The sequence below is a fragment of the Seriola dumerili genome, unplaced genomic scaffold (genome assembly GCF_002260705.1).
Source record: "Seriola dumerili isolate Sdu_G_001 unplaced genomic scaffold, Sdu_1.0 BDQW01000044.1, whole genome shotgun sequence".
Taxonomy (NCBI): domain Eukaryota; kingdom Metazoa; phylum Chordata; class Actinopteri; order Carangiformes; family Carangidae; genus Seriola; species Seriola dumerili.
In genome coordinates this window covers 1,076,259-1,091,581 of record NW_019174299.1, presented here as the reverse complement: position 1 = coordinate 1,091,581, position 15,323 = coordinate 1,076,259, and the positions used below count along the sequence as shown (strand labels likewise).

Sequence of the window (15,323 nt, the reverse complement as noted above, 5' to 3'; positions counted from 1 at the left end):
TTTTGCACATTAAAAATTAAAAGTGAGACTGTTTCTCATTCAGAAATGGATGAGAAACAGTCTCAGCGATCGTAAATCTGTTAACTGCCATCTTGAGTCATTACATGGGTGTCAGACAAGACACCATGTCGATATATTTGGTTTCTCCCTGGGGGTGAAAAGAAAAAAGAAATGGGCAGAGAAGCTGCATTTCTTCTCAAGTGTGACTCAGACAGAGACAGACCCGAGTTATGTGGGTGTTTTATGTTTTGTAAACAGGACACGATGACACTTTTGGATACTGGATCCCTTATCAGTGGCAGAAAATCAGCCACAGCAACAGCCTCCAGTCATATTTCATAATGGTACGCTGACAGGCAGGTGGTCGAGCGGCGGTCGGTGGATGTCTTCAGTTGGACGTTTGTGTTCTTGTAATCTCTCACCTGTTGTCACATTATACATATGCAAAACAGCTACACACACATCACAGTTTGAACAGCAGAGTTTTGGAGAAGTTATACTTCTTCCAGTCAAGATACTGACTTCTTATTTTAAGACGTGTCTTATCTTCTAATGATGTTGTTACCTTAGCATAGCACGAAGGTTGGAAACAGGGGGAAACAGTTAGCACCTTAGCACCTCTAGAGCTCACCCACATGTTAAATCAGCATAAAAACAGGAGTACAATTTCAGGACAGTTTCCTCCTCTCTGTCGCTGTGTGTGAGGCCGAAAACTTGGCCTCGGCTCAGGGTGTAAATTGAAATGCTGATGGCCTACACTTAAAGCACACTGTATTTCTTATATGCTGCAGCTGCTGGTATGGGAACAGACATAATTGCAATAGCAAATGTTGAGGAAAGATAAACAGTGGGAAACCACCAAAGGACAGTAATCACATATAACAAGTGCCATTCATTCAAAGTTGCTCACAGATGTGACAGATTGGTGTGTTCGGAGGATTACTGATTTGGAGGGATTACAAATGAGCTGGAGGAAATGGGTTTAGCCAAATTTAACTCTCATACTCTTATTTCCTCCTGCTGCACACACAGACTTCTCACTGAATTAAAGATACTTCTTATTGAGCAAAAACCCTGATAATATACACGCCTCTTCGGTTATGACTGAAAATGTTACATTCAAGTGACAGTTTTGAGAGTCTGATCTTAAAAAGATTAGTGATAGATTAGACCAACACTCTTATGATTTGTTATTTATGTAAAAACCTCTTGTAGGAAAAGATCAAACTGCTCCTGAGCCGATTACTGTTTGCGCATTCACAGCTTGCCAATTTAATAATACAAGAGTTTTACACTTAAGCCACATGCCCTCTTTTCCCATGGGTGAGGAGCCAGAGGAGGGATCTGTCTCTTCCTCTCGTTAGCAAGCTGGGAGAAGATGATCAACCGTTTGCCACTAAGTAAATGAGTGAAGCTACCAATCAAACTGCTTCGATTGTTCTATCTTACACAAATGTATGATTTGAAACTTCTGCACAGATTCAGTGGAAACACTTTGTGAGTCAGCCGAGTGAAGGAAGCGGGCGCAGATGACTGATGTCTGTTTGAACATGAGATTTAGACACATAAAAGACTGCAGTTTTTCCCACTATACATCTCTGGAAGGCAAAGCTGTGATTATGGTTTGTGGTGGGGATGTTTGCTCCGGGTAATTTGTCTGCCATGTGAGGTGGATCTTCAGCTACAGGCCTGCCAGGGTTCAGCCAGCATGTGCGTCTGGAGGCCGATAACATCATTTTTTACTATTGAATGCTGATAATTAGAAAAGTTGCAAGAATTCTGTCTTTTTGTCAGAACTTTTAATCCGTCTATATATTTATAGACCGAAAACTCAGCCCTGAAATTCATCGGGATGATACTTGTATCTCCAGTTTTTGGAGCCTCAGGTCTAAAGTTTTAGGAACAGTCTGAATGGGACTATTCATCGCGATCACTGGTGGAAGGATTCAGATAAACGACGCATAGTCGTTTATTGACGGAGAGTTATTAGCTCAATCTCATATCTGTCTGTTTGCTAGCCTGGTTCTCTCCAACTGTAACAAAACCAGCCTGCCAGCACTGCTCTAGAATGAATTTCAATATAAAATCTTGTTTGTTTGATCTGTACAAAAACTGAAGTTTAAAAACAACAGTACAACTCCCTGAAGGTTGTTACTCTTACTGTTACTCTTCGCTTTTGTGCTCAGAGGTGCTGGTACATTTTTTTAACCCGACAGAGCCAGGCAAGCTTTATGCTAAGCTAAGTTAGCCGGCTGCTGGCTACAGCTTCATAGTTACTGTACCGACATGACAGTGGTATCAGTCTTCTCATTGAACACTAACTCTGGTCAAGAGAGGTAATAAGCACATTTTTCAAAATGTCAAAAATATTCCTTGAAAGTATGAAATGTACTTGACCCTGAGACTGATGTACAGTGGGGTCCATAGGTCTGAAATCACTTTCCCATAGTGGTGTCAGACTGTTGTAGGCTATATTATGCACTACATAATTAGATTGTTCATTTTATTGTAGTAGCTGGCTGAGATGACGCTATTTTTAACTACTTTAACTTCTCTATATCGCGTCACAAGTTATAGACATTAGAAATGTAAACTAGACATGTATATAAGCATTACATTGTATGTATTCTAATGGACAGGATTTTAAAAGGTTTTACTCTATAGCTTATGTATTTGTGTGTGAAATTTTAATCTGCAAAGTATCAGGTAACTACAGCTCTCAAATATGTGTAGTGAAGTAAAAAGTACATTTCCCTCTGAAATGGAGTGGAATAGAAGACTGACTCCCCATGTTTCTTAGTTACCCCTGGTTTCCATAGCAACATCATACAACTCTATGATAAGAAAAACACTTTTTAAGTTTCTATGCCACCAGATTTTGTATTATACTTCTATGAAGTTTATCATCTTGAACTTGGAAGACAGTGAAATAAAAACACAACCAAATATGTTAAGTTTCTCAGTGGTTATGCACTTTTATTTAAAAGTTTCAGGTCCCACCGTGGGTCCCATGGTAGTTGATACCACGATCAGCTCATAATCCCTGAGAAGCCGGTGTTGGGACTGAACTGTTCGAAACCCTCCAGATACTGGAGAATAAACACCACAGTCATTTAGTCACACAGTTCAAAGCAGTACAAAAATCGTGTCCGGGTCATTAAAAGCGTACGTAAACCACAAAAGGGGGGGGAAATTACATTCTAAACATATACGATAGCTAGTCGTTTGAACAAAAAGGCACAGTACACAATACTGTAATCAAGATGTACAGCGAAACCCAATATGGGTGAGAGACGACACAGAGGGAACAAACACCTCCATGTGCAAACACTGACGTTGCTCTTGTTAAGTTTTCACCTCACAAGCCTCAACAGTAACCAGCCAATATTATGTGTAAATAAAGAACATTCATGTTAATAACAATAACAATAATAATAATAATAACAGAGAGGCTCATCAGTCTTTTGTGCAAACTATTATAGACTGAGGCTCAGATTACACGTGTGGTTATTATTTAGATTCCACGGTTCAAACTGCTTTTCTCTCTGCTATTTTGGGTCTTCTCTGTCCCAAGCTTAAAGTTAGTAATTCTCCACTGTTGAGCCTTTAGAGGTGAGAGTCTTCTCAGGAGCAAACATCAGCTCATTTGAAACTCAACTGTGCAATTTTCAAAAAAAAAAAGAAAAGAAAAGAAACATCTTTTCAAAGCAATTCAAAAGCTGATTGTAACCCCAAATCAAAATCTCTTCCACTCATTGTTTTTCCCTGATTGTAACAAATGCAAGGAGCGTTATTAAATACATAAAAATGAATAGATATTGAGATTTTGAGGGGGTTATTCTTTTGTTGTTGGTGGTTTAGACACAAATCTGAGGCATGTCATTAAAGGACGTAAATATTAGGTCAGTTCACCAAAAAAAAATTTAAAAGGGGAAAAGTGCTTTGTCCTGATATACCTCAGATTAGGTCACCAAAGGATGCTTTTGGAAATCAGCCTATATTGCCAGCTCAGGTTCGTAGAAGAAATAACACTGTTAACTTAAAAGCACAACATCTTCATATTAGAGCGTTTGTCCGGAGTCATCTGAATTAATAGACATAAACAAACAAAAATAAAAATCCTGGAAAAGCCAGTTATATGTGGTAAAAGCCAGAAAAGCCTACAGACCTGAATGGCTTTGCATTTTTGAAAGCGAAAACAAAAAGAAAAATGTTAAATGTAAAGCTGGCAAAAAGGCTTGAATATATGACAATACATTCTATGAGAATCGCAGATACATTTACAAGCAACATATACATCACAAAGCTCAACTGATTGCCTGCAAAGCTTAACGCTGAAAGCTACTTCCTGCCGAGAGCTGGAGTCCTCCGCCCCAGCATTATGGGGGGGAGGGGGGGGTCCTGGCTCCAGACAGGAAGAAATAGTCCCGAGGCGGGCCGCACAGCAGCCCAGTAAAACTATTCAAGACCGTGCATTACTGCAGCAACAGCAGCCGCACGGTCTAATACCAAACACTGGTCCCCTTGAGCCTTTCAGATACCGAGGCACGACGGGGACGAGGATGAGAAAGGAGCGGTCACCCTAAAAGGCAACCTGAGGGGGACACCATGGGGTGTCTGGATACAGGAGACAGTGCACAGACTTGAACCTGGAAGAAAGAAGAAAAGAGGGTTGGAGTTAGATTTGCGGAAGGGCGCGGACACCGAGATTAAATCTGTGTCATGTCATTAAATAGAGACAGATCTCTCACCTGGATGGATCCTCCTCCACAGGAAAAGCCCCTTTCAAATTGATAATATTACTCTTGTTTTCGAACATCCCATAACTGAGGGTGATCTGGAAGAAGAATCACAGCAAAAGACATGAGCGACATAGAAATTCAGATTCGTGGTTTCAGCTTGAGCTCCAAAGGCTGTAGAGGATACGGTATGATAAAGGATGATCTGAGTTTCTCACCTGCTTGTGAATCTCAGACCTCTGCACCTGTTGCAGGTTCTCCAGGTGGGAGTGGAACAGGTTGCTGCGGGTCAGTGGGACCCCGAGAACCGACTCGATGATGTAGCCGATGGTGCAGTCGTCCGGCAGGCGGATTTTCTCTGCTGTGTTCATGAAGTGGCCGCCACTGGAAAGATACAGACACCCGGTCAGTGCTGGTGTGTGACACGCCTTCTGGAGGCCATAGTAATTCAGCATTTCAAAATATTAAACTTGTAGGAAGTCTAAGGTTGTAATGAGCTACAGTTGTAGTTCTTCCATTGTGTTAAAGGAAAATGTCAAACATTTTGCCCTTGTGGTCTTTGCTCTGAATGCACAGTGAGGATTTTATTTTGAAAAGCAAACAAGCTTATAGCAAAATATGACGATTGAAGCTTTTTTTGTCATCTTCAAGACGGAGTGACTGACGTCAAGTCTCTGCAGTAAAGTAGTAATAGAGCGTATCTGAATCTTACCTGGCCCACGGGCTCATCTTCAGTGCCAGACCCCGGCTCACGCAGAAGCCTGCTCCTCCAGTAGCAAACCAGAAGTTGACTGGTTTCTAGAAGAGGAGACAGAAAAACAGTGTTAATATATGGTATTATCTGAGAAATAACCTGAAATTATGAGCTTGAAATATTAGATTAATAGAAAGAAGAATCTTCTAAATACCATCTTATTGTCCCCCAGTCTCTCTGTGGCCTCTATGGGCCGGTCCAGACTGGGTTTGCCGATGTACATGTCTTGGGTGTGGGGGTACTGGGACAGGTGCTTCACCAGAGTCCGAACATTCACGTAGTTGTCATCATCAACATGACAGAACCACCTTAAAACGCAGAAACAGAAGAATTAGATTAGATTAGATCCTGAGATATTCAGACCAATGCAGCAAACTTGATTTAAACAAATGTGGAGTATAAGTGATACTTACTTTTTCCCAGACTCTATGAACTTGTCATATTCCACCGCCATCTTGCAAGACAGAGCTTGTCTGCTATGAGCTGCGGAGCAATTGGTGTTGATTGCATGACTCCCTGTGGCAACAATGAGAACAAATAGAGTTGGTATCATCAACGGAGGCTCTATGTATTTGATTACCATCTTTTACTGAAGCAAAATGCTCAAAGCTGAATTTTTATGGCCTTTAAAACATAATTTGATTTGTCATAAATTCAGAATTGGCCCCTTTTCTAATAAAACAATGTGCATCCTTGTTCCCAAGATGAAATCCCCCTCATAAAACTTACCAATTTTCTTTTTTAGCTCCTCATCCTCTCCGTCTGTGAAGATGTAAGTCTGTGAACAAACAGGGGGAAAATAAACAGATGAGTGGACGTGGTCTTTAAACCCATCAAAACTAAACCACTTTGGTTTGGCTGATCATGTGAAAGCGGTCACACGATCAAATTCAACAGTGTGTCCCCTCTTCCTCCCTATGAAGGCCGGTGTGATTAGCATCAATCAACATGTCTTTTATGCAGTGGAAAACACACTGAGTTAAACAACCCCCTGCTCTAATAAAGGCCTTTTGTCCTGCGTTTCACTCTCTCCATGGCAACTATGCAGCGGCCCCGAAGCATCCCAGACATAGAACAAAGGAGGAGGCAGACTGTCCGCCCCCACACACACCCCATCCGTGTATCCCATCCCCCGGCTGAGCCCCTGCACTCTGCTGGACCTGCTGCCGAGCTTCAACACGTTGAATACGTCTCAAACTGTGGCACAAAAATCTTATAGTCAACTCAGATCTGATAAACCACCAAACACAAAAAATCTCTGTCTCCCCGCCGCTGCAGGACTGACACATTGTACAGGTTGAAAGAATCCAACCACGAGGCTGCAGGCGCTTGTTAAATGTAGCAGTTAGTCATAAAAGGAGTTAACAACAAAGGGCACCTTACAGGAACACACTTTAAAGAGGCAGGGTAAGATTAGACTCCTCTTTGTGATAGCTCACACTGAGCAGGTGCAAGCTGGTGAATGGCGATGATGAAAAAGCTGGCGGCCCTGGGCTTTGTAACCGCCAGTGGTCTGTTTACTCTTCAGCTCAGGTGAGGCAGCACCTGCCGAACATCACGCTGCCTTATCTACGCCACGTGTCTCTACACGCCAGGTCGCGCAGCCTTAGTAACCCTCACTGACAGAGCACTTTTCTTCTGCTATAACTCACATCCACAAGTTTGCTCCCCTGCTGCCACTGCAACCAGGCTTTACTAGAATGAGACGACACATCTTTTTACTTCTTTTTTTCTGCACAGGAAAAAAAAAAAAAAAGACGCTTGAACTGTTTGTGGAGCAAAACTGAGCAGATGTTGCTCAATGCTAAAGGCATGATCCTGTATTTGTTTAAGGAAGGGTGGTGGTTTCACTGGTAAAGGGATCAGAGGCTGGCGCTGTTTGCTTTTAAAGCCCCTTCAATAGACGGCCTAATCACTGAGGCAGCTGCCAGAGCTGCCAGGGCACTGACAGAAAGAGAGGGAGGGAGGGAGGGGAAGGGTTGGGGGTGGAATCTCACTGCTGATTAGTAAATCGAAAACCGTGTGTGGCCATTCACCCCCCCCATCCTGCCTCCTCCTCCTTCCCCCTCCTCTGGGCCCACATACACGGCCGGAGCCTCTTGAATAGAACAATGCTGTGAGTTTTCATGCTGGGTAAAGTCTCCACTGGGTAAATTCTAAATATGTTTGCCAGCATTTGCATACAGCTGCAGGAGTTAACTAAAGAGAAACCTCCTGGGGAAGGTTTTTTCTTCCCCTTCTGTCTTTTGTTTCTTAAGTGAAACTAAAAAGAACTGTTACTTTCCTGGAATACTAATTCATACCAAAGAAAAATGTTTCTGTGTGAAGCAGAGATAAGAGGCGAGAGGGCACGGGGTGAGGAGAAGGGGGGGGGGGGGGGGGGGGGGGCTCACTGCTTGACCACAGGAAGGCCTGGCACGGCCCTGTCTGAGCTGGACGTGGTGCCTGGCTGGCTGTCTCCAGCTCCACCGGAAGGAAGGGCACCAGGCTCCCCTCCTTCCATCAGTCACCACCTCCACCCCCTCGACTCCATCCCTCTCCTGTCCCACACATTCAAAGCATTTTCACCACTTTTTTTTTTCTTTTTTAATCAGGGGACAAATGATTTGGAAAACAACTCACAGGAGAGCTAGAATGACTGCAGGAGGGACAAAGTAGTGAAAGATGGTGAGAGCTAAAAGGCAAAATAAGTTGTCCTTTAAAACGGCAGGAGCAGATTTCTAACACCAGGCTGTCCTCTTGAAGGACACCCAACCTCTTTCTGACCACTTGTACTTTACTGCTTCACTGTGCAGTCATTTAATTCACTCAAACACAGCGCCAAGTGTTTTTTTTCCCCCCTAAATACTAAAAGCGCTCATTGTTGGATGGAGCGCTGGCCAATTATCGTACTCTTAAGAGAGGAATGCATGGCACACACCAGCATGAAGATGTTGGTGCCAGCTGTCCAGACACTCGCAGGAGGAATTTGGGCTTTGATAAAAGCAGCTACTACGTGCCACTTTTACAAATCAATTCGGGGAAGGGAGAAGAAGAAGAAGAAGAAGAAGAAGAAGAAGAAGGAGGAGGAGGAGGAGGAGGAGGAGGAGGAAGAGGAGGAGGAGGGTTTAGGTCTTCTAGATTTCTATGATCTAAACTTTAAGCTGGCGGTTGCTATTGTGTGGAGAAGGATCCTTTTTGTTCTTTTGTTTTAAGCCCCTCTCTGTCTGTATGATGCTGCATTGTTCCAGTGTGAAGAATGGGGGAATAATAGAAAACAGGAAAGGGTACTGTATGTATAAAAAGAGACTTTCTGTTTAAGAAACACCAATTCACAGCTACTTAATGGATTCAGCCACAATGGGAACCCATTTACCAACATGGTGGATTTCCCAAAAAAAAAAAAAATGCTATTTATGCTCTGAATGGGCTCAAAGATTAAGAAGATCCACAAGCACTATTGTGTCAACACAGCTATCACAGAGATAATCTGCCCTGTCTGTTCTTCATGTAAACAGCAGCCGATAACAGCTCCATCTGCATGAGAGTAAAAAAGAGAGAGAGTTATCTACTTGCTTGTGCTTTAATAATACTTTTGTCCCTTGTGCCTGCAGCTCCAAACGTGATCCAAAACTCCACAGATGTTCATCAGCTGAGCGTGAGAATCTGAACCTGAACACGGAGGACGGCCATATGTACATGGTGGGAACTCAGAGCATCATATGGCTGGCATTAAGGCCGCCCTTTGTTCAGTCTCTCCCGACCACCTGGCACCCGTCCTCCAGGAACTCCCTCCTGCATTGTGGTGCTCCCTCTGTCCCTTTTTGTCCGCGCAGTCACCCGCCAGCTGCCTGCCTGTAAGCCCTGCTGTTAACTCTGTCGGATGGGTTAGCTAACATCATCCAGCACAGTAATTACAACCAATTAGCACAATCACTTCACATATAAACAGATGATAAAAGCCTGGTTTGGACATTAACCAAAACGATGCAGGTAATCACTGTCTAAGTGATTGTGACAGTCTATCATTATTATTATCATTACTATTATTTTCCTGACATTAAACACATCTCAAGAGAGGATTCCTCTCCCCAAACTTCCCTGGTGCTTGAGATAAAAGAGAAAGACAAGGTTTGAAAAAGAGTGTGTGACAGTGCCCGCAGCAAATCAAAAGGACATTTAGAAAAAGCACATGCAACACCCCTAGGTGCAGGATAAAATCACTTTGACTAGACTCTGTTTTTTGCAAACTATAGCCGTGCAAGCACCCTAAAGGAGCTTGGTTCTCAAGGCCACATATTCATACTCTGCGTGCCACTTCCCAGTACAAACTTGCCTATAGATGCACCCCTTTTGTCCCAGGCATCCTCTTTAACGAAGCCCCCCGTTTTCCCATCCCTCCACTGAGCTTGACCCAGACTCAGCTCCCACGTTCCCATGGAGAGAGGGGAGACAAGGGGCTGGGAAAGCTTTTCTTCCCCCTTCAGAAAGACGCTTTGTTAGTCCTGGAAGGGGGACAGCGCTGGACTCGGTGCTGTGAAGCATCCATTGCACCAGGGGCATTCACAGGGACACCCAAAAAAGAGGAGGAATAATAGAGAGTGGGAGAGAGAGGGGGGCTGAGAGTGGGAGAAGAGGGAGTCCTGAAAACTGCTCCCTCCGTTCTCAGGGACATCACTCAGAGGAGAATAAAAAGTGACAGAGCCGAGGAAATTCAGCATGGTTAACAGGGGCTGTGTGGCTATTTCACTGTGTCATCTGGTGACAAGGGGAACAATGCAGCACTGTAAGCAGCCATCAAACAGGCATCACCTGCATGTGTACACTGCCTTATTGTTCAGCTGTGTAGCACAGAGCTCAGCAACAATGGTATCAGCCCACAAGCAGGCAGACAGTTTCCTTAAGTCTACTGTTTCAGCTGGTGCGTGCACAGTATTTGATAGAAAAAGTTGATTAATGCCAAATGAATAATGCATGATCAAGATCAAGATTTCATTTTGCACTTTTCCTTTACCTGTTGCATGTTCCTTGAGACCCATGTGTCCAGGAGCAGGTTCAGTCTGGACCGGTGGAACTTCTTGGTGGTCTTCACGGCGATGAAGATGTCATCAGCGCTGATGTCCTCAGCTGGAGGCGGCTCGGCGGCGGACGCAGAGGAGCGTGCGGGCTTCTCCACCTCCCTACGTCCGCGGGTCAGCTTGGTGAAGTACGCCGAGAATCCTTTCTTAACCTGTGCGCTACCGTCCTCCGCCTCATCTCCCCGGAGAAGAGAGGGCGTCCCGGTGTCCTCTCCGCCCGTCTCCTCGTCCACCTGGACCCGGTGATGCTGCACAGCGACCAGGAGCAGCAGCAGGCAGAAGCACGCTGTGCTGGCTACAGAGATAGCTGTCTTCTTCCCGTTATTCTTCAGCATGATTAAAACCTTAAAAAAAAAAAAAAAACCCACTAAAAACTATGAAGCAGCTCGAATCTCCAATGCAAAGTCCATATGGTATTTTTTTTCTCTCTCTCAGTAAAACACAACAGGATGAATGAAAGGTCCGTTCACGTGCATAGCTGAGTAGTGAACAAGAGAGTCGTTAGGAGGGAAAATATATAAGCTTGCATGCTGGCCACGCCTCATAGGAGGTCCTTGAATGCAGCATGCTAGTCAGCGACGCAGATAAGGGGCGTGGTTATAGTTCTATGTATGTGTGTGTGTGTGTGTGTGTGTGTGTGTGTGTGTGTGTGTGTGTGTGTGTGTGTGTGTGTGTGTGTGTGTGTGTGTGTGTGTGTGTGTCCTGCACAGTTCAGTTTGGTTTTGACAGATAATCGGAGTAAAAGATTGACCCAAAGAAAACAAAGCTGCAGGTGGTCACGAGGAAAGGTGAGTTTCAAACTGCACCTGGGGAAAAACGGCATCTTTCACACAGCACTGAGACTCACACTCACACTCACACTCACTACTCTACTTTTTCCTTTTTTCTTTTTTCTTTTTTTCTTCAAGGTGAGTTATTTAAACTCAGCCAAGTGTGAGCCTGAGCCTGAGCCGGGTGTTCACCAGAGAAACATGCTCTATTGTTCCTCACTGACCTTGTGGGTACTCCAAACAGTTGGCCATTCCTGAACACTTGTTATTCAAATTCTGGCTCTCACAACCGACTGCCGTCTGGTGCTGGGACGCTGACCAAAAGACATGAGTTCCATTTAGGCATTTTAAACATGCAGCTGCTTGGGGCCTCAGAAACACCCAGCTCCCGGCCACCACTATATTGAGTTTAGCATCAATTAAAGGTCTAGTTTTGCTTTAGTGCGAGATTGGAGCCAGATTTATCTCTCTATCTTGTGATCCTAAGAATATTAAAATATCCCATCTATGACGATAAACACTCAAACACAACAATCAGAGAAAGTCACATTGATGATTTTGGTTCAGCTTTGGGACAAACTCCCAAAAAGTGAAAAAGAAATGGTGTATGACACAAAGGCCCAGTCACACACATCTCAATGGTTAACTCCTCTGTCTTTACTTGCAGCAGCACAAACGTGTCATTCCAGAACATTTGCACCAGAAAAGTTTATTTTCCACTGCAGGTGTTTTTATTCATTTTAATTCTGGGACACAGGACATAAGTTACGTCTCTGCTTTGTTGCTTCTGACGAGGCCTTTTGTTCACCTTTTAAAAGTGTGCACAGAGAGCTGTTCAAAAGCAAGTATAAGAAACCAGGCGGAGGGGGTTGTCTCTGTGGCCTTCATTCTTCCTCGATTAACCGCCTCTTTCTGCCAGACTCACATACATCACAGTGTTTTGTAAACCATTTATTAAATATATACACCGGTTTTAAACGCTAAGTAGGAGGACTTTAAGTTAAGTGTTGCCAGGTTTTTATTAATTTCACCTTAATTCAACTTAAAATGTTGAGTTGAATAAATCAACTACTGAGAGTTCAGTCAAATCACTAAAGTAACAAGATTAGCATACTAACAGACTTCCCAGCATGCATTGTTTGAGAGTTAAAAACTTTCCAGAGCATGGATGGATTAAGAGAAAATAGGCCCATGGGCCCAGACAGGTAAAAGACTCCCCACCCCTCCTATATGGGACCACCAGACTGAAAAAGATACAAAAAGACACACAAATGATGGTTGTTTTGCATCTCCATGGTAATGTTTTGTCTCTTTATGGTCATTTTGTGTCTGTTTGTGGTCATTTTCCATCTCTTTATGGTTGTTTTGTGTCTGAGCTCTATGACTTTCAAATATTAACAATCACTTCATACAGAAGTTCTGGCCCCGAGGCTCCCTGACCTCTCGGACCCTCTGGGCCTGTGCCCGGTATGCCCACTTGGTAATCCATCCACACTCTAGAGACCCTTCATTTTCTTGTAATTTGAAGAAAACAAACATGATGGACTCTTGTTGGGCGTCTTTAATACATATTAAGATAGAGTATGTTCTGGTTGATTCTTTTCATTATAATGAAAACAATTCTAACCACGATGAAGGTTAGTGTTGACTACAGCTCTTTAAGTGAGAACAAGAATTATTAAAAAGTACATTATGGAATAATACTACACTCTAAGGATCAGTGGATGCTGGGCTTGTAAGGCCTTTATTGTCAGTTGTTAAAAATAGCAAGCAAAAGAGTAAAGTTCTCCATTTGGATTAGCTCTAACCTCCCCTCAAGTTCACAGTTTATTTAATCTTTTTAGAAAAAAAACTTTAATGTCCCTTTTGAAATCACCCCACAACTCCATTTCATCTTTGACAAACATTACAGCTGAATACCAGAAATTAAATCCAGTCTCTTCAGACATGCCCACTTCCTCAACATAGTGCCCACAAACCCACATTTAAACACCAGTGTGTTTGATTTTCTGCCTGATTGTACCAGCATGTTTGGGGATCTGCATGGCCCGAGAAGCCTCAGTCGGATGGTAAAATTAAAGGCCTGCTATTTATAGTTCCTGCTTGTACAACAAGGGCTACACATGGATCACATATAATACAGCAGGTAAAGAATCTAGTGCATGAAGACATGTCCAGTATCTCTGTGAACATCCCACAACTGTCCAAAAAGTTAAGGGTCTCTTTTTATTCGCTGATAAGCACACATGCACACTCAGCTCTGGAAGATGTCAGCTATAACCTGATACGCTATATAATGTATGTACAAAAAATGTATGTTGAAAAAAAAAAAAAACACCCAACACAACATGGAAGACATTAGTTCAAAGCCACATCATTTTTCTCAACTCATAATGTTTCAGTTTATTTTATACTTCACTTTGTTTGATATTCTTCAGGATGGTTCCCTGGATGTTTCTGCTTTTTGAAGCTTTTGTTTATTAGTAACTGATTCAAATATGTGTCCACTGAATTGCAGTCTTTCACATTATAATCTGAGATGCAGATGTGCAAGGGTTTAGATCTCCTGCACACCAAACTCCGAATCCGAGATCATAGAGTGCTGCAGGAATGAGTCCTAAAACCTGGAAACTATTTTAACCATTTTAGCACTGCTGTTTCCGTTGTCCCAAAGTCTATGGGTTTTTTTTTTAATGAATCTTTATAGAAACAAAATTAGTATACTAACGGACTTCCCAGCATGCATTGTTTGAGAGTTAAAACTCTCCAGAGCATGGATGGGTTATGAGAAAACAGGTCCCCGGGCACAGAGAGGTACAAGGCTGGACCCCTTCCTATATAGGACAACACAAGTCTTTATAGTCATTTTGTGTCTCTTTGTGGTTGTCTGACTTAACATTAGCAGTCACTTCATGCAGAGGTTCTGGCCCCCAGGCTCCCTGACCTCTAAGGCCCCTGGGCCTGTGCCCAGTATGCCCACTTGGTAATCCATCCACACTCTGGAGACTTTTTCTTTTTGTTTGTAGTTTGAAGAAAACAAACACGATGGACTGATGTTTGGTGTCTTTGATACATGTTAAGATATGTCTTGGTAGTTTATTTTCATAATAATGAAAACAATACTAACCACGATGAAGGTTAGTATTACCACTGTTCAAGTGTGAGCAGGCGTTCTAAGAAAAAGTACATATAGAATAAGACCACAGTGACTGTGAGGATCAGGGGATGAGAGCCTGGTGGTGGGATTTGTCTTTGGTTGTGTTTGTTTTCATGGACACACTAGCTCTGATGGGACTATGGGTCACACCAGAAGTGAAAGCCAGAGGACCGGGCGTCCCCTTCAGACCACAACTTTCCTCTTAATGCAACATCAGGGGGAAACTCTCCAAGGACCACAGCTGAGAATGCTTCAGATGCTCAAGAAACAAATAAATATGACCTATTTTTATTGATCTGCAGAGAGCGTTCCCATAGGTCTGAATAGACCTCCTTCAGGTAAACACAATGAACTGGTAAAATAGAGTTTCTGATTGTTTCTGAATGTGTTGAGAAACAGTTCTTGCATTTGACTATCTTAAAAATGTCACAAATCTTTTGTCAAACTGTAAATGGTCAACCAGGAGCTAACATGTCAGGCTACTTGCTGGCAAGCCCGGACATGTTGAGCCCAATTTCTTCTTTTCAGTAATACAACATATAAACCCTCTTTTTTATTTGTGATCATTTGTGAGTCACTCAGAAATATCAGCCAGTGCCAGATCAGTTTTCTTCGTATACCAGTGTTATTTCTGCCACAGCAGCTTGGACTTCTCTACACTGTACAATGCAACTTATTGTTACTGGAAACTAGATATTCACTGGAGGCCGTTCAGGTTTATATTTCCATTAAGAGCTCAATACACTCATGGGGCAAATACTCAACTCAAGGGAACTCTAAAAGCTGTTGACAGCTTTGAGTTATTTCCATATTATAATGTAAATGTTAAGAGGGAGGAAGATGGTG

At 43.0% G+C, this 15,323-nt stretch overlaps 1 protein-coding gene across 1 annotated transcript; it reads right to left on the bottom strand.

Annotated features, from left to right (window-relative positions):
- Positions 1-2,950: 2,950 nt before the first annotated feature.
- On the bottom strand, positions 2,951-11,015 carry lfng (LFNG O-fucosylpeptide 3-beta-N-acetylglucosaminyltransferase). The gene is made up of 8 exons (XM_022739730.1): positions 10,487-11,015; positions 6,223-6,271; positions 5,907-6,009; positions 5,648-5,801; positions 5,452-5,537; positions 4,958-5,123; positions 4,752-4,837; positions 2,951-4,649 (listed from the first exon to the last, which is right to left on the bottom strand). The coding sequence occupies exons 1-8, from the start codon at positions 10,883-10,885 to the stop codon at positions 4,583-4,585; spliced, it is 1,110 nt and encodes a 369-aa protein (XP_022595451.1). The 5' UTR covers positions 10,886-11,015; the 3' UTR covers positions 2,951-4,582.
- Positions 11,016-15,323: the final 4,308 nt, after the last annotated feature.

What these genes read in the sequence shown, in the direction of transcription:
- lfng (XM_022739730.1), bottom strand. Translation starts at nt 10,885, where the DNA reads ATGCTGAAGAATAACGGGAAGAAGACAGCTATCTCTGTAGCCAGCACA. An exon ending in GGAGCTAAAAAAGAAAATTG is followed by an intron (nt 6,010 to 6,222) that starts GTAAGTTTTATG and finishes TTGTTGCCACAG; the next exon opens with GGAGTCATGCAATCAACACC. An exon ending in GTGGAGGAGGATCCATCCAG is followed by an intron (nt 4,650 to 4,751) that starts GTGAGAGATCTG and finishes TCTTTCTTCCAG; the next exon opens with GTTCAAGTCTGTGCACTGTC.